Source organism: Perca fluviatilis, chromosome 4, assembly GCF_010015445.1.
Source record: "Perca fluviatilis chromosome 4, GENO_Pfluv_1.0, whole genome shotgun sequence".
In the NCBI taxonomy this organism is placed as follows: domain Eukaryota; kingdom Metazoa; phylum Chordata; class Actinopteri; order Perciformes; family Percidae; genus Perca; species Perca fluviatilis.
Genome location: NC_053115.1, coordinates 10,145,553 through 10,173,504, shown reverse-complemented (window position 1 = coordinate 10,173,504; position 27,952 = coordinate 10,145,553). Strand labels below are relative to the sequence as shown.

The following is a 27,952-nucleotide window of genomic DNA, read 5'->3' as shown; positions in this document are numbered from 1 at the left end:
TCGTATGAGGTATTTACTGTACAGTATGTCTGTGTGATGGTGGTAGTGACCTTCATCAACACAGGCTGGTTCTCACACTCATCTTAGTTTTCATAATAAGCCCAAGAGGATGACTACACTTTCAGATTTGTGTTGATGCATTCAATAAATAATTTGTATCAAATAGGATATCTTATGTTAGAATAGAACTTTTTTTTGAGTATACACATGAGTATACACATCCTCCATCTTCCTGCGAAGATGGAGGATGATTCAAAATCCAAGGTTATTTTGAAGGACTCAAGTGCTCTTTGCTGCTGCTTCATCGACCATGTTTACTACCAGCTTCCATGGATTTAGCAGGCTTTGATAAATATTTAGCCTCAGGCATTTTGTGAAAAAAATCACTGTGAAATAGAACAGAGTCAACCTAGATGATTAACAGCACCCTAATATACTTGAGTTTGGCTGTTTGTCTTCTCTGCATCCATGCAGGCTATATTCACTCCGTAACAAAGCCAAATCAATATTTCAGTTTATCACATATATTAAGGCAGAAAAGAGGCCCTTGACCAAAATCACTTCTGAGACAAGAGGGAGGTGCCACTTAAAAACATAAACATGCTGTAAATAAATCTACGAAGGCGACCATAATGAGAGTTACCTAACAAGAATTATGATTTTGTATGTTTGTTTAGATATGTGGGCAAAACTGAAACCACAACACTTTTTTTTCTATACTAGTATCTATCTATTCAGCTGTAATATTATAGGGAGATATATTACAAAGTTACCATTTGTATACATAGCGGTCCGGTTCTGGATTCAAGACGTTTTTCTATTGTCTCACGCTTGTCTTGGACTCGTAGATATTTGCACTCGGACTTGTCTCAGACTTGGCCATTGGTCTCGCCAAATATTCCAAAAAGTCCAGCAATAAATGTTTTTTTTCTAAAGTAACTTCCTCCTTCAAAACAAAACCATTGATGAAATGTGTGCTTGTTCAGAAAACGGATATTAGTTCAATTCAAAATCCATCTATTATGGGCACTGACGTTGCTTCTTACTTTAAGGAAACATATGAATGAAGAAATGCATAACTTAAAAACCATTGTCTTATACTAAGCTTTCACATTCACACATTTACTATGCCATATTTTCTACAAGCAATGTAACAAATTGTTATTTTACTTTAAAAATGATCATCATTACTGATTGTAGAAATTCTTAATGAGAATATGATGTGCATCGACTAATTCAATGGAGCACTAGTTTTGTGTAACTTTTTTGTATAGTATGATATATATCATATACCATGTCTGAAGCTTTGATGTAGCTCTTTTGTGGATGTTTTGACTGCAGGAATCCAGGTGGAGCTACCTGTTTTCCTTCCTGGCGTTGCCGGCAATACTGCAGCTGTGTGTGCTGCCCTTCCTCCCCGAGAGTCCTCGCTACCTGCTGATAGAGAGGAGGGATGAGGCTGGAGCAGAAAGAGGTATTGTATGCAGTACAGAGACACATTAGTCATCCCTCTCACTCAAGTACATCTGCAGAATGCTGCCGCACTAGGCTTTCATGTTTCAAATACATTGCAATGCTTGTTATGTTTTAAGACCTTTCTGGTCTGTACCAATCACATCCACACACACTTCTGGAGCTTGAAAAATCATTCTACAAGGGTAAGAGTGTCACTGTACCATTGCACAAATTACCATAGTATATATGTAAGGGATTGATAGAGATGTTTACCAAGACCACAGACTCATTGATTACTTTTCCCATTGCTGAGATTTGTCGCATTTACAGTATTTCACGATTGCTTTAGCTTAGTTTTTACAACACAGCTTCAATGTGCAAAACTCTTAAAAAATAGGTTCACAATTGTACAAGTCTGTCTAAAAAACAGTCGCCAGGTTCCCATATGGACATTGCAATCATTGTTCCTGTTCATATTGGACATTGCTTTAAAGCTGTTTCTTTGCTTCATGTCCTCATCCTATAAAATCATTATATCATCACTAAAAGTCAAACATAACATATAACATATAATTAATGTTTCTGTAATATCCATCATTTAGAAATGCTATGAAATCACCTGCCACTCTTATTAAGCACATGCAAGATCTTTCATTCAGCAAAGCAGATTGGATCTGCTTATCTTCAACAATACCTTACCCATGTTTCATATGCCATCACCACAATCTTTCCCAAACCAAATTATTTTAGTGTAACCGTGCCTTAACCATACTTTAGCGACCATGAGCAGATATTGAAGGACCAACCAGCTGTACATGTGTTATGGCTCATTACAGTTCTTACAGTCTCCTTAAAGACGAAGTCTGGACACTCAAGAATCTGTCAATCAAAATAATGCAATGTCCATGTACTTTGTGTGAAATGATTTAGGTATGTACTCTCCACCAATCATCGTCTTGCCCAACCAATAGTTTCAGAATTCAAAGACTTTATGTGAGGTACTCTATCTGATCTGGTTGAATGTTAAAATGACATAAGAAGGAACAGCATGGGGCAGAGGCATAGCTCAAACGGCATGTGTTAATGAAGCTCGTAAAAGAAGTGACATCAGATATGACTTTGATGGAGTTTTGAACTCTTTGATGTCTATGTCCATACATTATAAATGGTTACTCTGAAGTTTGGTTTGAACTTCATTGTAATGACCAGAAAAACTAAACAGGGAAGGTTTGACAGAACATGAGAAGGAACAGCATTGGGCAGAGGCATTGTAGCTTAAACGGCATGTGTTAATGATGCATGTAGAAAAATGTGACGTCAGAGATCTGTTTTGTCTCTGGAGTGGCTTGAACTCTTTGATGTCTATGTCCATACATTATAAATGGCTACTCTGAAGTTTGGTTCGAACTTCACCGTAATGCAAAGCTGACATGCTGAATTCATACTTTTAAACACAAAATGTTCTGCTTACATACAAAATGTAAAACATAAAATTACAGGCTCAGTCCTCAGCCTCAGAGTATAGCCACCTCAAAGAAAACAAACAGGGAAGGTTTGACAGAACATGAGAAGGAACAGCATGGGCAGAGGCGTAGTAGCTTAAACTGCTACTAGGTTTATTCATTATAGATGGGCAGTCTCTAAAGATTTGGTTGATTGTGTTCTTTGTAATGTCGACCATCCTGTTTGTTATTTTATAAAATACATAAAACCCATGATAAAACCATGAATGCATTTGAACAATTAATTTTATTCTGCTGTATTAACAATATAAATGAAATGGTTGGGGTTACCTGACTTCTTATGTATGTACTGTAACTTTCTTGCAATAGAAATAAATGCTACAAATGCATCCAAAATACAGAAATAGATTTGCTTGCTAAAAATAAAACAACATTAAAAAAGGGGGAAACATTTAATGATTGATTTTATGAGAGTTGAACATAGTTGATAAAATTGTCATCACTGCTCATGTACTGTACAGCATGTGAGACATTATATCTTTCTCATTCAGTGGAATATAATAAGGTATTAATAACATCTCATAGAAACATAATAAGATGTTAAGAACAATACATGATGATTACACCTGAGGTGTCCCCTTTAGAGGAAATGTGGCACAGCATACACCAAATTCAATTAATGACGGAAATCACTTTAATGCACATTATTCAGCATTTCAGTTTCCACCTCAATGTAAATTTACCAGAGTTACGTAATGAGCTATTTTTCATCTGTTGTCCCTTCGCGGGTTATTACCATTGGCCTAATGGTAAATACTACAGTACAACACTTTACAAAAATAATAAAATACAATACAAAAATATTTAAAAATAATAAAATACATAAATGCATTACAAAAGTAGCAGATATATGCAATGAAATAAAGGCAGTGCCAGGTTGTAGGTAGTATGATAACTCATGATTGCAAGTTTGGTTTGCTTTAAGCTGTCTCTTAAGTTTATGTTTAAAGGTTAGGGAATTAATTGGGAGATTATTCCAGTAGTGGGTGGCTCGGACTGAGAAGACTGTTTGCCCACACTTGCTACGTTGGTATTGTACAACACAGACCTCTCTGGTAGTTGCCCTTGTTGCCTGAGGCCAGCATCTGCAAAATGTTTAAAACTATTAAAATGAAATCAATTGTTCTTTTGTGGCAGGGGTGATAGCTAATTGGTGTTTCAGTCAAGTGTTTTTCTTGGGCCCAGCTTGAAAGACAGAAAGAGGTTGGCTGCTTCTGTTGTAGAAATTAGCCATGTTGAAATTGAAGGTACTGCTGGGGGTGTGTCGCTTCAGGTACCAGTAAGACATAAAAATAGGATCCACAAAGTCGGGTTTGAGTAACAGATCTATGAGTTTAAAGGCTTATCAGACATCAAAACAAGTTTATAATACTATGAGACATGCTTTTATAACTGTGGAAGTTTTCAGCCACATTGTTTTTGCTTATTAATGCTAAAAGAGTTTGGAATTCAAGGATGGTGCTTGTAATTCTCTTGATGTAGGACTTTTATTTTTAGCTCAGTCTTGTTTTGCCATCTGTCTTTGTTTATAGCTGCTCTCACAAAAAAAATGTTCAACCACCCTTTAGCATCTGTATGGAATGCACCGGGCAGAGCAGCTGCTCGACGGCGGCGCTGTAAGATGGCGTAGTATTAAGAGCGATAACAGTAGCAAGTAGTATGAAAGACCGAAAATCTGCACAAAGAGTTTGGTTGGGGTGGTGGATGGGTCAAATAACACAGGACTTTCATCCAAGAGACAGGGGTTCGTGTCCCCGTTCTTGTCCCGGGTGACACTGAAATTTACATTTTGTAACCCCACCCATGATCTTTTCCTACCCCTAACTGTCCCGTTCTTGTGCCAAATGTCAGTTAAACGTACGTCCCGACCCAGAGCATCAAAAAGTGACGCCAAGAGTCTCGACTCGTGGGTGGGGTTAAAAAAAAAATTACATTTCAGTGACACGCAGGACAAGAACAGGGACACGAACCCCAGTGTCCTGGGTGGAAGTCTGGGTGTTGTTTGATGCACCCACCACCCAAACCAACCTCCTTATGCTGATTTTAGGTCTTTAATACTACTTGCTAACGTTGTCGCTCTTAATACTACGTCATCTTACAGCACAGCAGTCGAGCAGCTGCTATGCCCGGTGTTTTCCATACAGACGTTAAAGGGGGATCTTTTGCGTATATATTTTCTCCTTTTCTTTAAAAGGCAGGGAAACAAAACAGAAATACACACACATTTTATATTTGTGTGTGCAGAGCTAACCAGTTTTCTGGCAATCATTTTTTTCATCTGTCCAAGCAGCTTGGATGTTGAAATGTGTGCTACATGAATGTGATGGACTGGAGGAGGGAAGAATCCTCTTACCTCACTTTAATTCTTTCTCCTGTAAAGATACTATATATCTCAGAAAATACCTTATAGTTAAAAATACTAGAAACCGACTGCCAGATTGAAACTTACAAGCGTGCTGTAACTGAATGTCCTACTATTTGATATTCCATATTTTTAATTATCGTCCTAAAGTATTAGGAATGTACATTCTGCATCTACAGGAAGGAAATAACCAATTCTAAAGAATGACATAAATCACGTGCTGTAACATAATTCCTCAACAGTGTGCGAGTGCAGAGAAAGCAGGACTCACCTGTGTTACCTGGTACAATTGTACAAATTAATTGAAAGTCTTGTTTTTACACAACATAGCTGTCTGAATATAGCCTATATCTATTTTCAGCCTGTTCTCATGAACCATATGTTCGAAAAGCTACGAATAGATAAGCACTGTAATTCGTATGATTTCCAAGTTTTTTTCTTGTTGCTGTGCGCACCACATTGACTGCTGCTGTATAAGAATGTGGCTGGCAGGGAGGAAGTCGGGAGGAAGTCGGGGTGATGTGTGGGCATTAACACACAGGACTTTCAAGCCAGCGAGCTGAGTTTGCTTCCTGGGGAAAACTTTAGACTTTCACCCAGGAAATGCTTGTTCCTTGGGAGTGTTTTAATACAAACCACAATCTTTTTCCTAAACTTAACTAGTCGTTTCGGTGCCTAAAACTTAAATTTCGTCCCCGCATAATGCTCACTTTTTCTTGCCTAAACGTAGCCATAATCTCCTTCCCGAAATGACCGGCAGCTTGCGGTGCTCTGTACCCGGCTCACAGTCACCTTTTCTCGGGTAACGAAACCACCAACTACCGCTGACCTAACGGAGCACCATGCGGAGCACCGTAGCCGGTGTCGCAGAGCTCTGTAGCGGCTAAACACATCTACTAACTGCCTCTGATACGATGAGCTGTGACGGCATCACAAAGCTCTGTAGCGGCTAAAACAACTCACAACTGCCGCTCTGTAGCGAGGAGCTCTGTAGCCGATGTCACGGGACCAGCCGGCGGTCTCCTACTTTTCGTACGATATCCCAAGAACCGTTCATGAGAATGCGTTGCTATTTGATCTACTTTAACAGCACCTAAGTACATTGAAAATGGCAAATACATAAAACACATTATTTAAAAAATCTACAGTGCTTTAAAAACCATAAGAAATGAAGGAAAGGACAGAAAAGAAGAAAAAAAAAAACATTATGCCGAAATGATCTTCTGATGCCAGAATAATTTGCCCACCATGAGATCTTACCTCAACATTATCAAGACAGTGGGGCTGCACTCCATGTCGCTGTTGTGGCCTGTAAGCGTGGCGCTATTCTATATTTTTATTATTGTCAACATGTCTCATGAGAAGACCTAAACAATAATGCATATTCCAATGCCAATGCCAATTAGCTCCAACTGATGATGTCAATCTTTATATTATAGGTCACACGTAAATCACTTTAAGATCAGTTACGTTTATCTTCATTATTCTCATCAACATGCATTGTGTCTATCCCTGAGGCCTAACAAATGTACAAATGCATTTCCATCCTCATTAAACAACTGCAAAACCAATTCTTTATTTCTAAAAAAATAAAATAAAAAAATCACAATATAAACATAACTGGGACTGACTCACAACATTGGTCATTAGTGCCCCTCGTGGTTAACTCACACAGAACTTTTGATAGTGATTTGTTTAAATAGTAAAAACATAAAAGTATATAAATAAATAAAGCCATGAAATGAAATAAATAAGTCTGCTGATTCTGTTTTCCACAAAAATTCTCCACCTTGAGTAGTCAAAGACTACTTTTAATATCCACATTGAGCACATACAACCTGGGGGCTGCAAGACTGCATTATCAATAATATTCACTTTATGAAGGCCAAAATAATGCCAAATAAAGTGGCATAATTCATGGTTAGAATTCAGATTAGACATCATAAAGATACAGGAGTGGGACACAGCTTACTCACTTGCTAAAGCTACAGAAAACTGATTTTAGTTTAGTTTGAGTGTCCAGTTTTTAACAATTTGATCCATTTATGAGGATGTCTTCATTTGCTGTGCAATAAATCCTCAACTTCTTTGATCTGGGCGTGATGGTTGTTTTTATTTATGGATATTTTTAACGCTGTGTGTATGTGTGTGTCAGCCTTTCAGAGGTTTTTGGGAAAGAAAGATGTGTCCCAGGAGCTGGAGGAGGTTCACGCGGAGGCTCGGGCTCAGGAGAACCAGCACATGGCCTCAGTGTTACAGCTGCTGAGGAGCCCAGCTGTTCGCTGGCAGCTCATCACCATCATCATAACCATGGCCTGCTATCAGCTCTGTGGCCTCAATGCTGTGAGATGCACTTCTTATTTAACTTTTTCTCAGATTGTTAGTGGAATCCTGTTCGTTATACTATCTTATATATAAGATGTTTAGGACACATTGTTACTGTTTGTTTTCTATTTAAAAAATCAGCAATGTCTTTGGTATTTATATAATTATACAAATTGTAAATATGAAACAAATTTTATAAAAAGAATCAATAATGCAAATTTGTGGTAAAATGGGATTATAGATATACCTTCTTTCAACACCCTTTGCATGAAGTAATATAACAATATTAATGAGTATAGCTTTAATGCTTAGCATGGTTTCCCCTCACATTGGAGCTGTAGTTTTTGTCAAATCAAACATCCCTTTACTGCTTCACAAGGCTTTTATTGAGCTGAAAAACAACTCCTGCTTGCTGCATAGCCTTAGGTTGACATGTGAATGCCAACTCCCTGGTGCATTAAAATGGAGTAACAGATAGAGCTGAAGATCTTTGACCGAACCCGATGGGACACGACGGGTTTGGTTGGGTTCGGTCTTAATTTCTATCATTTTACATGGGCTCAGGGCTTGGGCCGGGCTCGGGCTCGCACTCTGGGTTGCGTGGTAAATGAGCGGTCAGATGATGCGTTTCGATTAGAATAGAATAGAATAGAATTATTTATTGTCATCGTACAGGATACAATGAAATTGGATGGCATTCCTCTTGGTGCTTTGCAAATAAATAAAATAGAATTTAAAAACATAAAAAAAATTTATACCCACAATCTCCAGTGCATACATAAAACAATGAGGTAGCATGGATGGTAAGTGAGTGCTTACAGTGCATACAGTTCGACACTCAGAGGGGCTCAGTCCCTAAGTCCTGGTGTGGTGGTGCCAGTTGTTGCAGACGGTGTGTGATTAGCACGAAAATGGATGCTGAGGAGGTGAAACGGAAGCTGGCCTCTGGAGGACTTATTTTATTTATTTGTTCCAACTTCCAAGTGGCCTATAGCCTACGTTAGTCATGAATAAATTATGTTAATTTTTTTTATAAATGACTCATTCTTGACAAAAGAGCTGCACATTTGAATAATGTCGGGCTGTAAACGGGTTAGGGCTTTTAAAAAGCTGTCAATCAAAATGTACTTGATGGGCTCGGGCTGAATTCTGTCGGGCTCGTTCCTTGTCGCGCCTAACTTTTATGGCCCGATTACAGCTCTAATAACAGTAGATTTAAGTATAAGCAAAAGCCTTTCTATCTGTCTCATTCAGTTTAAAAAACCCTGTGCAGGAATGCTGGACAGAGAATTACAGAACTGTTAACTGCAGAAACACTTGGGTGTGCAGTCCTATTAACGTCTTATCAGTGACAAAGTGACTGCTTGTCAGTGGATCACGTGTAGCAGCAAATTGCATTTGCATTTCCATATAGATGCCATGAAAGAGAGTTGCTGCTTATTGCTGCCATCAGGTACTTGATAAAAAGAGAATGACAACAGTGAACTGAGAAAAAACTGACTTAAATTATGTACATTTCATCTCCATCAGGAATGATGTAAAAAAAAATCGCAGTGACTGTATCCTTTAAAAAAATCTCATTGTTTTGTATTTAAATCAATCAGAAGACAAGTAAGCTCCTGTTCTATTAACAAACAGGGGTGGTTTTTAACTTCCACGTGTCTAAGGCTCTACTAGCAAGACGGATGCAATCCAAACTGGTCATATTAAGACTAAAATTCCTATAATTAAAGTGGGCAAACACACTGACCGACATATTGAAGGCTGTATGAAATGCAAACAAATTATTAATAATTATCGTGTCCCCAAATACATCTCTAAGATGAATATCATAAAGAATAATATTTGTGCCTAATTTTCACATTTGATAGGTTGATGGACTTAATAACAAAGCTCATCTGGTTTATCACAGATATGCACATGACTTGACTTACATATATTTTAATTTCAAGAAGCCAGGAATTTAATTTAGGTCAATCTGGAGGTCTTATTTTAATCTGCTATCACCATTGGATCTGTCGAATGACAGTACATATTATAGTCTGACAGTGACTGAGTGATGTTACAGAGGTATATTGGACTGCAGTGAGACTGATTCTGAGGTTGACAGCTGAGAAATGTTCTGTCACAATATCAGCTCATCAAAATTCCTTAATAAATATATTATTTTTTTCATAGATCTGGTACTACACCAATGGGATCCTTCGGGATGCAGGCTTTCCCGAAAACATTATCCCCTACATCACACTGACCACTGGGGCCATAGAGACTTTGGCTGCCATCATCTCGGTGAGTATCGTTACTTTAAATCAATCAAACGTGCGATTCTGGGCATAATGCTGCTCTTTAATTTATATCCGTTGTTAAAATCGACCACAATTTGTGGGCTATTTGAACCATTTTCTTTAAATACTTAATTACTTAATACTTAAAGTTTAATTTCACCACCTCTTTTTGATATATGGATTATTGTCTGTATATTACTGTAATTGAAAAGGACTTTACTATTTATGTATGTCTCCAGTTTGTCATTATGCAAAGTTGATTAAAAAGACAGCACAAAGAAACCTTTAAGGAAATATCTCTTATAATCTTGATGTTCAGAAAGCTGTCCACAGAACTCCACAGTGCAGGAATGCATATCTGCACTACTGGCAGTTCACTTCTGCACTAAAGATTTGTTTTACTGTCAGTTTTTTGATTAGTTTCTCCAAAATGAGACACATGAAAATGCAAAGATTTGCAGAAAAAGAGAAAGCAGTATGTCTCTTCACCATATAATTATTATATAAAAATATACAAATAATAAGTAAATACATAAATAGACTGTAGTTGACACTGAAATACCATTGTGAATGTGGTGGTTGTGGTGTGTGGACGTCTCCTACAGGAATTAATGTACATGGAAAGACCTTTTTGCTGTTTTAGAGAAGTTTTGCTAATCTGAGACCAAACTTATCTCCTCTTCAAATTTCATTTTTCCCAAACCAAATATTGCAGTTTTCCACTCGTAATTCTAATGCACTTGACCAAAGCTCTGTAATGCTTGGCTGTTGTGGAGGAACCTCGCAAACTGCAAAGCTGCTCAAACATCGTCACCTCGGTTGACATGAAAAGGCACTGCTGTCAGCAGGAGTACATTCCTGCTCTGGCAGCAGATCTGTCGCTAAATGATGGAGCAGAGAGCACTTAACAGCTCAGTAGAGTTATTAATTATGTGGGAGTGTCTCTGTTGGTAGCTTGTTAGGCAGACAATGTAGCATTCCACTCCAGAGCATTGTGTGATGATTTCTGTCCACTGACCACTGTCCTGACATGTAGCAGCATCACATACACAAGAGACGAGTCCCAATTCAGTGTCGTCTTATCTCCATCACATCTTCCGTTCCCAAGGAACAAACTGCTTTGACACAAGGTTTCCACAGGAGAGAAAAGGAGTCGATGGTTGGCTGTATTCAATTTAAATCCAGTAAACTGCTGCTGTATGAATACTGACTTACTGATGGCAGTGTGCTATTGATTCAGACTACACTGAGTGAGGTAGAACTGTGCAGGCTGTGTTGTGTTATCCCCTCACACAATAACTACCTTAAAGCTTTAGTGCGTAACTTTTTGATATTAATGAACGTCTGTTACATCCAAGCCATTGCTACAAAGCTAATTAAGACTATCAGCTTCACACAACTCTCTCTGTATTTCTCAGTATGGCTATGTTCAGAAGATTGTGTCGTCCGGTGGCTTTCCTGCGCAGAAGCTCGAGTGAAGATAATGACCTCTTCTAAAGAGTCCTCAGGTGTTTTTAATCCTTTGTGTCCTCCGTGGCTACTAGCAGCTGTGGGGAGGACGGGTGGAGGCACGTGCGCGATCAGGGAAGGCTTGGGTCATGTGGACACGCCGACGTGTTGTTGTCATTACTTAGAATTCCTCATGGGGGTGACAGAAACTACGCACGATAGCTTTAAGGGCTGGTTGATTTCCTTATGACCCTTTCTTAGCTTTGCTCCGCCCTCCTACGTAAGCTCAATTTCAATTTTCCTTCAGTACTCCGTCTGGGTTTGCGGTGTATTTGCGGGTTTTCTCTGGCCAAATATTTGGCGGTCCAATCTGCGAACAGAGGGAGTGGCTGAGAACGGTGATGTTGAGGACGTGCGCTAGAAAGATGTGAGCGAAGCCATTTGGTCCGTTGTGGCAGCAACGCTGCCAAATACCCAGAATTTGAAGCCCAAGCAAGAACAATCTTTGCTGAGTTGTGTTGGCGGCCATGATGTCCCTCCTCCCCACGGGGTTCGGGAAAAGTTAGATTTTCCAGCTTGCTCGTTAGTGTGGAAGGAGTTGGCTAAGGCTAACGCTACCGATGCTAATGCTAAATATAAGCCGATAGTTTTTGTCGGTCTCCCCTCTTGTTGCATATGTGCAAGACATACATCACGACCAAACGTTAGCGATTGGTTCTGGCAGATCCAGAGTGGCTCTGGGCAGATCCAGTAGTTTTAAACTTCAACAGAGTACCTGCCTTCAAGGAAGTTAACACTTGTCAATGGAGAGTGGCCAGACTCTCTGTACAAATGAAATGTACCAGAGTCTGGTAGGACCAGGCTAACCCTTTATGACCACAGAAATACGATTTTTCAGAAACCTTTCTTGCATTTGAAGAATATGCTTGAAAAATACACAATGTATAAAGGTGCTGGTCATTCTGTAAAACCAAAACATTGAGCAGAAAGATGATATAAGGCTCTGTTAAATTCACATATCGTTCAGTTGTAAAACGATTTTAATTAATGAAATAGACAGATCTAATTACATCTAATTAATAAATGGATTTTTGCTTTTTTTTGTTCATGGTGATATTCCATTTTTTTATATATTGAACAAAATGCCATAACCATAAACTGGACAAGCTTTCAGCCACTGTCAGGAAAAAAAAGCAAACAGACAGTTTTTCCTTTGAGAAAAAAGCTGAATATTTGACATCTTTCTCTTTGAGAGAAACCTCAAGAGTTTTACAGAGCTGTGTTAATATTGAATTGCCATTGAAAAGATACCATTTGTATGAGTCTCATGTTCATGACATCTGGTGAGAAAGATTAATTTGATTTGTGGTTTCAGGGGCTTCAAATATTTATGCTTTTCAAATCAAAGTCACCTGGCTTTAAAAAAAGACCTTTTCATTTAGGTGGCAAACATTTCAAAGGTGAGATTTAATCCCCAAATCCCGGGATATACACTTCTTAATACACCACATCCTGTATTTAGCTGTAGCTCTAACCTTATTCCATTATTAAATCCTTTACACCACATGAGGCTGCCAACATACAAACAACAATGTCTGACATAGGCCTAAACATATTTATAATTTTCAAAAAGGAAAGAGAAACATTCTTGTCCTGTCCGTCTGCAGCAAAAATAAAAATAAAAACAAAAATAATCTAAAAAAAGGAAGAAAGCTTGGTGTATGTAGGTCACCTGCAAAATCAAAAGGAAAGATTACTTGTATTTTTGCATTCTGTAATTTGGTGTTAATGAGTTTTGGGCATCAAGTGCACTGCGAAGACACCATTTTACCTGGTATTATTTTATAGAAAAATTAAGATTAGCACACCAGAAGAAGAGGGCTCTCGTTTATGGATTTTGCGTGAAAATGAAAATTTTGAAGTGACATATGATTATTGTCATATTATTTGAGAGTAGTATAAGTAGTGACTGTATCACAAGTAAAACAAATAAGATGGCATCATTTTGATGTAATTCGTGATGAGGATTTGCTCTCTTTTTGCATTTTAAAGAAGGGTAGAAGTGCACATCTTTTATTTAACACGTTTTAATGATCGAGGTGTGTCGCTATCCACCATGATCACAGAAGGCAATATTAAACAGAACATCTGACTGATATAAACTGCGGCCAGTTTATATCAGTCAGATATGCCCTTCACAGGTCTTTGCAATAATTGGTTTATGTGATAATTAACAGAAATGTTCTACCCGCAGTGTAACATCATTAAACTGTGCATACAGAATGGCTTGTCCTCGGACCGGGACAACCAAATGTGTAATCTCCTCCTGAACTAATTTACCCCTTTTGTCTTCAGCAGCTTATTAAGGGGATCTTATAGTTTCTTGCCACAATTTTGCACCTCCAATACAAGGAGGTTGGTTGCTTGTTGCTGGTATGATGGAACCGTACCACTACTCATCATTATCAGAGGACCATGGCATAGTATGTGACATGTTTTTAACTTTTTCGTAATAAAAATATATGTTTGACTATATTGTGTGTGTGTGTTAGCCCTGCTGTGACACACAGGAAAGCCGTTCCTATGGTTGCCGACAGGGGCAAACGCACTGCAACTTAATGAAACACACGCAAATAGACAAAACACAAGAAAATTCAGAAAATATCGTCATTAATTTGACAACACATGCGCAGCATTTAGCAAACACGCTGCAAATACACACAACCAAATACACGAATGCGCTGCAAATACAGAAACGATGCAAAAAGAAAAGCACACAACCCAAAAAACAGAAACGATGCAAAAGAAAAACACACAATTCTAAACCCGAAAAGTTGATTGCCAGCTGCAACAAACAAATGGCAGGTTTTCCTTGACCTCAAGTGCGAACCGAAACATCAGTGGGAATGTTAAACACTACAGGAGTGTGCAGCGGTACTTAGTCCATGTTTGTTTTTTAGGATGAAAACAAATATCTGTAATAAAAAAAGCAATCATGCAATCCGACATCTTGCTACTACTGTTTACTCCATTGATTACACAGCCTTGATTAAAATGGTTCCGCTCAAAACTGGTGGAAATGTGGATTAATTCGCAAGCTAGCACCAATGTTCCCTCTCATTTGTGCTCCCATCTCTGTGCATTAATGGAGTGATGTCATACAACTCAAGATCATTAATAATTTTAATTTTCTTGGTGTTAAAATGTAAACAAGTTTAACATCTTCCCCACCTTTCGCGCCTCCCTGGTGAGACATTTTTATCAATTCATGTCCTTTTGGGTTTGTTTGTCTTTTCATTGGCCTTCTGAATGCACCATTTAACATCAACCAAAGACTTGTTTATTCTGCTTTTATTAAGCTCTGTTGAACTTATTTATTCTATTTTAAATTCTCTTTTGCCGCTCACTATAGTTGGATCGCAACACGGCTATTATAGCATCATTGTGAAACACATTAAGAAAAAAAGAAAAAACTGTTACAATGTACGATTACTTAAAGGTGTACTAAGAGTTCCTGCATGGTCAATCACCGACAAGATGGTTGGGGGAGGGGTGCTTTTAGAGCAGTAGCCTTAATTTCAGTGAAAAAGACGCACTAACCCCCACCCCCTCCCCCAACCATCTTGTTGGTGATTGGCTGGAGTGGTTTGTTGTATTTTGGTGCACAGCCTGTGCCCCTAGTGTTTGTTTGACGTTTACGACCCCTGTGTTGTCTCCCGAGACCGGGCTTTTTCACGGTGTATTCAGGGGCAAGCAGCTAGTGGATCAAGGAGAGATGCCTACGATTTGAGACAAAAATGAAATCGTGCAGGAACTCATAGTGCACTTTTAATGAAAAATGCTATCCACTCACCTCCTGCCCCCTTTTCTACTGCCCTACTGGGCCATCACCCTTTCACTGCGGTACACTTGTCACTATACGGCTGGCTTACACACAAGAACTGTGGAGTGTGTGCCACCCCACATTAAATCAAACACATCCGGCCGTGTCGTCACACTCCGTAGCCCTTTGGCTAGTTAAAGTCTAAACAGGAAGAAATGATCACGGAATATAAAAACTGGAAAAAAGGAAATAGTCTCACTAACAAAACTAAGCTAATGCTTCATGTTCATTGTGATGGATTTTCTAGCATGACTAATTCTGCCTGTGGAATTTGTTTGTCAATGCTTTACAAATACAATTATCTGTGAATGACTTTCTGTGCAGGCAGGATTACAAGCCCTATTATCTTGGACTGCCGACATAAGCAGGGATAATGTAAAGCAGAGCGGCAGCCTACATAGATCGTTGGCACAATCTAAGAAGCAAACATATCAGTATTCTTCTTTAATCTTTGTCCTACAAGGTAATTTGTGCATTGTGAAAACAATCAAAGCATCATTGTCAGTGTGTTTATGCTAGTCTTCACAGAACTTGGGTTGTGTTTATTATTGTGCGAGTGCGTTCATTTATTACAGTTTCAGTAGTTCAGTAGTCCATAGTGTTATTTATAGCCTCTTATACCTTTAGAGACCTTTTTGGCTGGCGGTTGCTGTGTGTGTGTTTCTGTCTGTGTGTGGCTGCAGAGAAACGTCCTATGCCTTCAGGGACCAGTGGGATGTACTGAGATACACACAGACACACACAGACACACACACACACACACAGACACACACACACACAGACACACACACAAGACAATCTTGATCCTGTTTTCTTGTCGTAAGGAAACCCAGCACCTCTCCTACACCACACAAACATTCACATGGAAGAACAAGTTATCTTTTTCACCCTTTTTTTTTCAGAAGCTTGTGAAATCCTACTGGTTAGGGTGAGTTTGAGGGCAGTGTCATGAATGCTTTATTGCTCTGAGGGCCTGCAGCTGCAACAAGGGCTTGGCTTGGGGCTCAGTCTGGGCTTGAGTCAGGCCATGAATGAGTCGGGCCTCCACCATCCATGACTCAAGTAGAAAGACACCTGGGTGGAGAGTGAGAAGTGCCTGTGAAATTATTGATGAGCCACATGCAGTATTGTGAGTAAATCTCATCATATGATGCATTATGTATAGAGTATTCTCCACCACTAGCTTTCTGTAGGATTCACTGGGGCTTTGAAAGGTTAAGCAAATAAATGTATTTATGCTACCTCTTCTTTCAGCAAATATTTGCTTTCAAACTAGTTTTTATTTCTGTGTGTTGGACTGTCATGTCATATTACCATATGACACACGCAGTATGATATGGAAAGCTAGGAAAATGCACAAACTCTTAAATATGATGCATTATGTATAAAGTATTCTCCACCACCAGCTTTCTGTAGAATTCACTGGGGTTTTGAACGGTTAAGTAAATAAATGTATTTATGCTCTTCTTTCAGCAAATATTTGCTTTCAAATTAGTTTTTATTTCTGTGTCTTGGACTGTCGTGTCATGTTATCATATGACACACGCAGTTTGATATGGACAGCTGGGAAAATGCACAAACTCTTAAATAGATTGTAACATATTGATCACACATCTTCATGTTTCATCTTATCTGAGGAAACAATTTAATATGGTGCTTAAAATCTAAGTGGGCCCTATGTTACAACAACATAACTAAACAACACACAACACGTGTGATAAAACTATTTTATCTTTCGTCACACAATCGCAAGTCAATGTAAAGTTTTACAATACAAAGTATCTACTAGGAACATGCATTTGAACTTACTTGATTGAGAAACAAAGTGCCTTGCTGGATGACTTGCAGCAAAAGTTGAGCTTGGTTCAACTTTTTTGCCGGAGCCCTGCAATGGCACCCTGAGTTTTTTTAGCCGCACGTTATAAACAAAGCAATGCTTCTGTCACTGCAACAATTTGCGCTGTTTGAAAAGAAAAACAAAGTTTTTGTGGACTTTTTTCATCTCAGAAGTGTTCATCTCAGGACAATCAGAAGTTTAATCCACATGTTCTACAGCTCCTTGAAATAGATGACATCCAGGTTGTTGAGTCCAAACCCCTGCTGGTTGACAGGGAACTGCTGGGCCTGACATGATCATCACCCACCTCTTCGGAAAGGAGGAGATCCATAACAACCAGGACCTATTTGGAACATACCGCCACCACATCATGAATGACATGAACCAGTAACCTGCATCTCTTTGGCAAGTCCTACAAAAATCTGAGGGATCTGGAAATTGAGAGGCCGATCCCCGGAATCAGCGTGGACGCTCCCACGCATGGCCAACAGCAACGTAGACCAAGCTGTGCCCAAGTCCACCGAAGTGTCCTGATAACTGAACCTTCACTCTACAGGCACCCAAACCTCTCAAGGTCCCTTCGGGTTGTGCTGCGCTGCCTCTAACTGACACACACATTACTACGCACATACACACTAATGTGGAGAGGGACATTAAGATAGCATTCCTGGAATTGTAAAAATGCACAATGGACATTGGATGCAGCTGAGATGCCCCAATTTGAAGAGCTGTTGGTAACCGGCAGCATTCGGTCTGTATTCGGTCCATTCTGCAGACGTCTGTGGTGCGTTGTCCTGTATGGTGGTGTACTTCCAAATGCCCACTTCACCCGCAGCCAGCACAGTGTCTCGCTGAAGCAGCTGTAAAATCAATCAATAAAGACAATCAGTACTGCGCGATATACTGCTTATGGACACAATACATCTATGAATGCACCTGAAAAATATTCACATTGACCAAAAACGGATCTAATCTTACCCTCTTTTCTTCTCGACCGACTCCGAGCTAAACTCTTCACAGCTTCTGCCCGTGATGCAACATCTGGTTGTTTCCACCTGAAGCTCCTGTGTGCTGTCTCGTAAATATGTCTTACAGGCAGCTGAAAACAATTAAATTAGAGTGGTATGAATAAAAAAAACAAAACATAAATCACAGTAAAATTAAACAAGGAAGGATAAAACAGTAAAATTTACTTACACACAATGGCATCATTATCAGCGTTGTAAATCTGGACTCTCAGACATAGCTCCGATCAAATATAGGTCACAGCCTCGTTATGAGGCGAGGTTAGTCTGTAAAAAAAAGAATGTACGGCAGTTGTGGGTCAAAAGATCAGGGAACAGTCTTCCCTACTTCGAGATTCTGGACTTCCCTCAGCCACTTTCCTCTGGGTTGTAGGTTAGGCAAATAGTCACGAATGAACAGTGTCCAGAAGTGGTCAGCCAAAATCTGGCTGTGACGCAACTTCCTTCGCAGGACAGTTTGAAAGACAACTTTGGAGGTGGTCTGCTTTCCAACAATTACTTGCAGGGCATTCTTAACTGATCTGATTTCACTCTCCCAGACTCCACCGAAGTTTGGAGCCCCTGGTGGATTGAAGTTAAATGAAATCTGCTGATTGGCCAAGTGTTCCTGGAGCTTGGGTTCCATCGCCTGGAAGCATTTACTCAGCTCTCTGTCCCCAGCATGGAAGTTTGTTCCTCTGTCTGCCCAGATCCCCAAGTGCTTACCACGACGTGATATGAAGCGACGGAGAGCTAGGAGAAAGGCGTCAACATCCAAACTTCCGAGCAAGTCAAGATGTAAGCAACGAGTGGTTAAGCACTTAAAGATGATTCCCTATCACTTTTCTGTTCTACGGCCCTGGTGGATGACAAAGAGTCCAAAGCAGTCCACACCGGTGGACCAGAATGGTGGTTTGAAAAGACGCAGCCTAGCCGGGGACAGATCAGCCATCTTCGGCACATCAGGAGAGGATAAGGATTGCCGGCAGAGAGTGCAAAGAATGAGCCAAGGGGTTCACAATCAATGTACAGCCAACAGCTGAGGTGGGCATGGTCAGGTGGCAGGTGGCAAAAGTATCCTTGAAAGAGTGAAGTGGAAAGGGAATGGAATGGAAAGAGTCTTTTCATATGGCACCTGAACAGGGAGTTTGCTGCGTCACCGGACAGATTTTATTGAAATGAATGTGAGCGCTGTGTTTTTTAATGCAGGGCTAAAGTCAGTCTGCCTAAGAGTCTACAGTCATTGTAGCAGCTCTGTGAAGCTGTACTTAGGCATACTGTAGCTGTGCTTTGGGTTAAAAGCTAATGTCAGGATGCAAACCTTGTTCAGAGTGACAATGCTAACATGTGGATGCCTAGCAGGTATAATGTTCACCATCTTAGTTTTACGTGTTTTGCAGGTATTTGGTCACAAACCAAAGTAATGTGAAAATTGGAAAGTTTGACCTCATGATGGCTTTAGATGAAAAGTTAAAGGGATATTTCACTTTTGGAAAGATTAATATATATTTAAATTGGGTCACTTATGTAGTAGAAATGTGAAATGTTTTAAGAAATTGGTGGTTTCTAGGCCGAGAAAAACCAGAAAATGTGTTTTTGGCTAATCCCAGAATGCACTTGCTTCGCTGCTTTAGCGTCTACTCCCAAGCCACGCTACCGTTTAGAGACAGACAGACAGTGAGACAGTCTACTCAACTCAAGTGTGTTTTATTGTCATTTCAACCATATACACGAAACGACTCACCGTGGCTCAAGTGGTATTACACATTTAAAATATATAAAAACGACATTATATAAAAACGACATACAAAACAGGTTACATTTAGTGCACACACATTATATGCTCCGTAAGTTCAGCTAACACATTAGCATTAGCACCTGGTGGGCTGTAAAACACGGAATATAAACACAGCCGTAAATTTGCGTCGGCATTTAACAGTCACAAACTAGCAGTTAGTTGGATACAAGCACCAGTCCATGTTAACGCAGCCTCCCTCCACTACCTAGTCTTACCCGACAACAGAGCAGCCGGTCTGGTAGCTGGATAGTCCGGTACACTGTTGGTCAGCAATGTTTCCATAACAACAAAAACACAGCAGTCTCTGAACTCGCATTGGGAGTTTCGTTGAAGTTGGATGTAGTCCAGTTTGTTGTCTAATGAGCGGACACTTACAAGAAGGATTGATAGAACAGGTGGCCGGCTAGCGTTAGCGTTCCACTTTCCACTTTACCACTCGTACCCTTCTATGGGCGGGTTGAAAACATGCGGAAGTAGCTCCTACTACTGGCTGTAGTCCATTGCCTCTGGGCAAAAATGCCTCCGATGACAGAAAACTAAGATTTTTGCGTCATCGGAGGCTTTTTTTCCAGACTCACAATACAGAGATCGCTCGTCTCACGGGGACATGAGCATGGGCGTAAATCTGATCTAACAGTAGGGGGGGGGGGGACAAGAAACAGAAATAAAATTTCTGAAGAGCAATTTTTGAAGGGGACACAAATAATACAGCCACAATTATACTCGTCGAGGACATGTGTACACAGAGGAAAGCCTTAATACTATCATTAGTGTAGCATGGAGACTGTACCATTATCCATCTTTTCAGTGTTCGCTTGATTCAATGAAAAAGCTGACTAAATTGACCAAAATATTCTTCTTTAAAACCATGTATTTATTTTTAAGTTGTTTACAATCAAGCCACAAAAATACCTTAAAACATAATGACTTATTTTGAAAAAGTGTCCCCATATAAAAGAAATCCAATATTTTTGTACACTTGTTAAATTATATACATAATGTAAATTAGTGAGCCACTAGTAAAGGTCATCTGCTAAACCTGACAGCCACACACCTCCAACAATATTAAAGCTGCTGTAGGTAAGATTGTGAAGATCCAGGACTTTGCCAACAAATTTGAACATCGACAACTTCTCAGTCCCTCCCCCCTTTCTGCTGCAGCACAAACCGTCTCCTAAGCCCCTCCCACACAACGGAGTTTAACAGAACTGCCGGCATGTCAGACAACATGTTCAATAACTAAACACCAACACAATGTTAACTTTACTCACCAACAGTAAAACGATGCTAACTAGCAGGCTACCGTTAGCCATTTCAGCATCATATCAGACCGACCACTGCGCAAACGTTACTATCATCCTCACCAACGTAGCTTTGTGGACTTTTGACTACTAATAACCAAGTGAAAGATAAATCATTCATGGTAATTATGTTACCTGTTGAGAGGAAATGTGGCTACATCTACATCGTTCTTCAGATCTTTAAAATCCTGCAGCCACGCCACCTCTGAAAAGCCACTCCATTATTCACAGAGTTTTGGAAAACCTTTCTGCAGCTCGTGCGCGGGGAGGGGGGAGGGGAGAACGCTATATATGCGTGTGCCTGAGCAGTGATTGACAGGCAGATAGACCACCCCTGTGGCCCTGATTGGAGAAAATCGACCGGGAGCGGTGGAATTTTGCCAATTTTTTTTTTTACATAATTCATGTAGTTCTACTGGATGATAGGGTCAGTTTCAGCAAATATGACAGAAAGTTAGTTTTATAAGACTTACCTACTGCATCTTTAACTAAGCTCAACACACTTACCAGAGACTCTCCACCTGACTGTCCCTGGTCTCCCTGAGACTCTCCATCTGACTGTCCCTGGTCTCGTCCCTGGTCTCCCTGAGACTCTCCACCTGACTGTCCCTGGTCTCCCTGTTCCTCAGTTCTTTCTGTCTCCTTTGCCTTTGACATAGTGACGCTAGTATTTCCACAAGCACCCATTCTTATAAAGATGTTACCAAATTGTCTTGATATGAGGACTTATTGTAGGACTTACTTGGCGTTATGTCTGTTTTTCTTTCCTCTTGTCATTTTATCTGGGCAACAACAACACAAATCTTTAATGTCAGATGTCTAAATATGAGTTAGGTTCATAGGTTCACCACGCGGTCATATTATAATTATAAAATGATCTTGCATCCTCCACATAAATAGGTTTCGTCTGGGACAGAGGATATATATTTAACTGATCAGCCACTTATCTTCATATTGAGCAAAACTCAACTGTAGATCTTCAATATTAACCCTAATATCAGTTCACACACATAACGTTAGGCTTATCGCCGTGGTAACGTTAGTTGTAGTGGGTGCATTTCTATCCAACAAGCTAGGTAACGTTACTGTCACGCACGGAAGGAGCAGGAGTCAGACTGGAGTAAGTGCAGTGAGCACTTAGAAGGTGGTCACTGATGAGATGCAGGTGGTGAACTGATGATGAGGCGTAATGCAGTGCAGGTGCGTGTAATCAGTAGTGAACTGCTGAGAGGAGTGAGTGCTGGGGACAGCGAATGGGAAACACAAACAGAAAGTCCATGAAAACCTTGAAAGTCCATGAAAACCAACTGAAAAGTCCATGTAAACCTGACAGTTACATTATATTACACTAGCATAGCGAACTTTTCTGTCACGACTAATTCATTAATTACTCAGCATCATATTTATTTGAGAAAAGAAAAACTTAATCTGCTGTTTAATGTGAATAAAACAGCCTTGAACCGCCTACTTACTACATTCCTGTCACTAACTGATGTGACTGTGAGTCGAGTGCAGATCCTCCTAACGTACAGCAGGCAGAGGACCAAACCACTGTGCGGGAAGGGAGAGGGGACTCAAAATGTTTCTAAACTTAAAAAGCATTTTTGGGGGTTTGTATTGTTTTACTACTTGCACAGATATTTTAAGTATATGTCATTATGTTATTTACAATACACAGCATTGTTTTAATGATATTTCTAGGGGGGGACAACCCTTAGATGGGGGGGGGGGTACCCGACCCCCCGGGATTTACGCCCTTGGACATGAGGGAGGGAAGCACGGTCATTCGAAAATACTACCGTGTTTCTACTGATACAAAGCTTAATGCTAAATCGGTGAATTATCCCTTTAAGTGATCACCAAAGTCATTATGATTCATTGTCTGGGCACCATGAACATCTGCATCAAATTTCAAGGCTATCTTTTCAGTACGCAGTTGTTAAGATGCCATCCCTAGAGCCATGCCTCTAGCAAAAACAAGCTGATAATCCGTCACACAGCCATTGTACAGAAACCCCTTGAAATGCTTCTAATATTATACTGTTTTTTTGTCCTGTTCCAAGGGCTTGGTGATTGAACGAATCGGGAGGAGGCCCCTCCTCATCTTTGGGTTCTCTGCCATGGCCGTATTCTTCAGCCTACTCACAGTGTTCCTCAATTTCCAGGCAAGCCACTGTTTCTTTTCCTTACTGACCTCATTCCAGACACACTGTAAGTGAAAAGGTACTCTGTGCTGCGGGCCAATTATAGTGTGAACAAATTGCCATCAGGATTCCTACTCTGAGGTTATTATACATCACATCGGCATGCATATGATATATATATGTATATGTGTATATACACATATACATATAATCAAGCCACCCATATATATATATATATATATATATATACACATATACATATAATATCTCACACATTATCATAACGATGTATTGATTACATTTTTCTGGAATTATTTGGTGATGTTGGCTGCTTAAACATAAGGAAAAGAAAATATAGGATGTAGCTGTTAATTATTAATTTCCCTGATATATTTGCTGTGATATTCCTGCTCAGAACTGAGTCATAATTTAGAGGTTTTTTTTGCCAATATAATGATTATGGTCATTGCAATATCATTTCTCTCGCTCTCTTATCCAGGACAGGCTGTCATGGATGCCCTACCTCAGTTACATCTCTATACTGGCTGTGATAGCGTCCTTTTGCTCTGGTCCAGGTAAAACTACTGACGTGCATTACTGGCTGTGATTTCTCTGTTTTCTTCTTCTCTTTCTTGATTTTTCATTTTGAATTGCGCCTAAAAGAGAATGAGTAGTAGTATAGTAGTAGTAATCAATGTTTGAAGACCGGAACAAAAGGAAACAATTCAACAAGGTGTGGCAGGACATATATGAACCCTTGTTAATTTAATGGCTAAGAAATAAGGACTAGGTATGGTGACTAAGCTGAGAGCTGGAAACCAAGTGTGTGTGTGTGTGTGTGTGTGTGTGTGTGTGTGTGTGTGTGGGCGGATGTTTGTGGGTGGTTGGGTTTGTGTGTCAAACTGTGTGTTGGTGTGTGTTTGGGTTTGTGTGTCAAAAATGTGAAAGATATATGTGGATAAGTGGGAATGAATGGTATATGTGGATGAGTGGAATGTGGATAAATTGTATATGTGGATGAGTGGAAGCATGGAGAGTGTATGGTTGAGGAGGCGTGTATGTAAAAGTATGAGCATGCATGAGTGTGGTTTAAGATCCTATGGAGTAGAGGAATACTGTTACTAGTAGGAGCTGTACTCTGATTGGAGTATGAAATCACACAGTATGCTGGTATATGTATTACGTCTTGATGGAAATAATAAAAATAATTATAAAAAAAGAGAATGAGAAAATATCCTGCAGATTGTTATCAGATGGGTTCACTTTTAAAACTGGCAAAGGGACACAGAGCTGTATTTGCAGTGCTTTTTTAGACTTGAACAGTTGAAATAATCAGCCAAGTGTGTCAGTAATTAGAATCACAGTCGAAGGTGCTGTCATATGTTAGCATATTAAATAGGAGCCGTACAGTATATACTGTATATGGCACTGCACTGCAGATCCACAGGGGACAGTGTGTGTGTGCACAATTGGTCTCGGTGGGAGGTTGACTTTGAGTTTCAAGGTGAGGGTATTGCTGTCATCACACATATACTTCACTTCTGAGTAATAATGTCTCCAGGGAGTGTTAATCCAATGAAGTGCATCAGTGTATCAGGATTAGATGAGAACAGTGGAGCGGTAGAAAGTGTGGAAAAACTTTTCACAACTATCACATACAGAATACTAGAGCAAGCGCATTACATTTTCCTAACCACAGAGGCCGTGTTCTTTAATAAAGACAAGAAGAGAAAGAAGACATAAAACGTCAAAACATCCACACGACTGCAAGCTGCACAGTGCCTTCACTGTTTAACACCAGCTTTTAATCGTTCGGAGCCTTGCTCAGGTGCACTTCTGTGGTAATTGTTGAAGGAAGAGAGATCATTTCTCGTTTATTTCGACCTCACAGCGATGATTTATGGCCTATTGAAACAAATGATGCCCCTCGTTGCTTAAGGATGGTAAATGACTGGGAGGGAAAGAGAAGCAAATTTGCATGAGGGATAACCCCAGTGACTTTGAGCCACAAATCCTCTCAAGTCATTTTACCATGAAAACAGTGGCCCAGATATATAAAAGTTTAATGAAAACACAAAGATTATCTGGCAGTATGAATTTAATTGGGGTGATTTTTAAATTAAAGGTCATAGCTACAGTATGTTTGAAATAGTGCTTAGTTATCAAATAAGACGCTGTATATTTCATACCTTGTAAAAAGTGTATGCTTTATACAAAATATGTTGTTAATACTGTACATACTTTGCATTTTCATTTAACTCCCCACCCTGGAGGACTATGACGATCTGTGTTTAACTACAAAAAACCCGAGAGATAAAACACTGACAATATTGTGTGAGATTAGTCACGTTGTGATAGAGATCTCTGTAAACAACCAATGACCTGTAACAATGTTTATATAAGGCAATTTCACTTTCCAATTGCCAGCAAATCCCACATTTCTATAATTGTATTCAGAGAAGACAACGTGAATAATCAATCAGGTTTTGTAACGGTCAATAATATTTAAATCTTGCTTTCAGTTGGTGGGGGGCAGCTACAAGCAGCCTGCAATCATTCCAGCATTTATTTTATTAATTATCATTATATCTTACTTCCTTCTTGTCTGTCTTTTCTGAGACTGTCTGGCAACCCATAAATCCTTTTATCTAACTTATTTGTAAGCTATGTCATGAATATCTTTCTGCAACACCTGCGCCATCACTCTCTCTTCAACCTCACACTCTCTTTCGCCCTGGCCTCTATGTAAAGTGTAGCTATACCCATCGGGCCGTTTTTATTGAGTGTCCTTCTCTGTGAAACACCCGACTCCCCTTACAAGTAGCTCCCTGCCTGCACAGCTTCTCCTTTAGGTCTCCAATATAGATGGACATCTTGTTTGCCAGATTATCTACTGTATGTTGCATCTTTGCTGTCGTCTTCCATCAATTTATGTAACCTACATACTGATTTGACTTCCGGTTGTAGATGTTCTGTCAGCGTGCTGATTTTCTAAGTTTGCCTGAGCTGGCCTACCCATCAAAAGCCTGGTTATTGAACAAAGTAAATGACATTTTACTCCGGTATTATACAATGAAGTTAGATTCATGATCTTAATTCTATAATGGAATTATAAACCGAGCAGGTGCACTTTGTACATAAGACATCATAAGGAAATATGAAGTTACTGTATGTTGTTCCTTTTTGGTCACGTGCTCTACAGGTTGAACTTTGCCTATACTTTGTGTTGTGGTGGTGTTGTCATACGGTATCAGCAGCTTTAATTAGTGTAGTATCCTCGTGGCTTGGATTGTACTTTGTATTTCACCAACTCTGTGCACTTAATCCATCCTAAACCTCTTGAAAACATGTAAGAGGTACATAATATTTGTTTGCCTGTTGGATATGGCTGTCATGGGCAGTAGTGTAGTTGTCAAACTTTTGCACTGTCAGAAGAATATTCTCAACACCTTCACATCAGTAATGGTACAACAGGGGTGATGGAGTAGGTGTGTGTGTGTGTGTGTGTGTGTGTGTGTGTTTGCATGGTTGTGTGGCTGCAAAACAGGCAATTAAAAAAAGGCCATAACATCTATCTGCTAGTGACATCATAATCATAATGTCTTAGAAAATTGGATAAATGGTTCTGTTTACACAATGCTCACATGGATAAATACTGTATAGATGTATGGGTGAATACATTTCACACTGTATAGTCTGGTTTGCTGGAGGCAGGTTTGCTGTGAATACATTATTATCCACTGTATATTATGCATTATGACCCATTTCAGATCTGCTATCGTCAAACGTTCTTTATTTTATCCCGTGGAGCTTCACACTGAGATAATTTAGGTGTTAAATCAAGGGGGTGGGTCTTCATCAGTTTCCCTGGGAGCAGTGTTCTAGAAATGAATGTCAAAAGGACATCAGTTTAATTTCTTCGCTGTGTCTAAGGTCCAGGTGTACAGGAGGTCTTTCGTCCTGTGACTAGCCACTTTGTAACCTACTGAGATGATTAGGCTTGATGCTAAAAACTGTTTGATAAAAATCTTGATGCTAAAAACTGTAATTTCCTGCAAGTTGCTGCTGCCCTCTGCAGCAGTTGGGTCTGCAGCAAAGATTAGGAAGTTGTTTTGGGTTGTGTAAAAGCCTGTTGCTTATTTAAATCAGCCGTAAAAGTGGAAAAATGCACCAGCTTGTGTTTAGGTTTGAGCTTATGGTTGATTTTAATGCAGGAGTATCCACACATTAAGTGACATGTGGAGCTTCCACTGAGCTGGCTGTGTTTTTAATTATCTTTATTGGCTTTGGCAATAAAACTACCAAACAATAAAGTGCCAGTTTGTGTGTATGCAGAGATTGATATATAATTTAGAGTTGTTGAGCCAGGAGTGTACAGTACATCTTCCCCTTTTTCTGAATGAATTTTAAGGCTGTGATGACTTGGGGGGACATAACGCCCCATCCCTTGTGGCAATTACACGCTTGGTACACATGAACTCACACATACTTGTAATGATACATGCCGTTATTACAGAATTACACGTTTTGAAATGTGTGCCTCTTGAAAACGAGAGATAACGCTCAGTTTTGTCATTCAGAGCTTG

At 39.7% G+C, this 27,952-nt stretch overlaps 1 protein-coding gene across 7 annotated transcripts in view; it reads left to right on the top strand.

Annotated features, from left to right (window-relative positions):
* The window catches only part of slc2a9l2 (solute carrier family 2 member 9, like 2), a 100,023-nt gene that overhangs the window by 28,247 nt on the left and 43,824 nt on the right, over positions 1–27,952 (top strand). For all 7 annotated transcript variants that reach the window (XM_039797560.1, XM_039797555.1, XM_039797561.1 and 4 more), the window contains exons 7-11: positions 1,342–1,474; positions 7,496–7,683; positions 9,844–9,954; positions 23,286–23,387; positions 23,866–23,941. In XM_039797560.1, the coding sequence (XP_039653494.1) occupies positions 1,342–1,474; positions 7,496–7,683; positions 9,844–9,954; positions 23,286–23,387; positions 23,866–23,941 (610 nt within the window). The remainder of the gene's footprint in view (positions 1–1,341; positions 1,475–7,495; positions 7,684–9,843; positions 9,955–23,285; positions 23,388–23,865; positions 23,942–27,952) is intronic.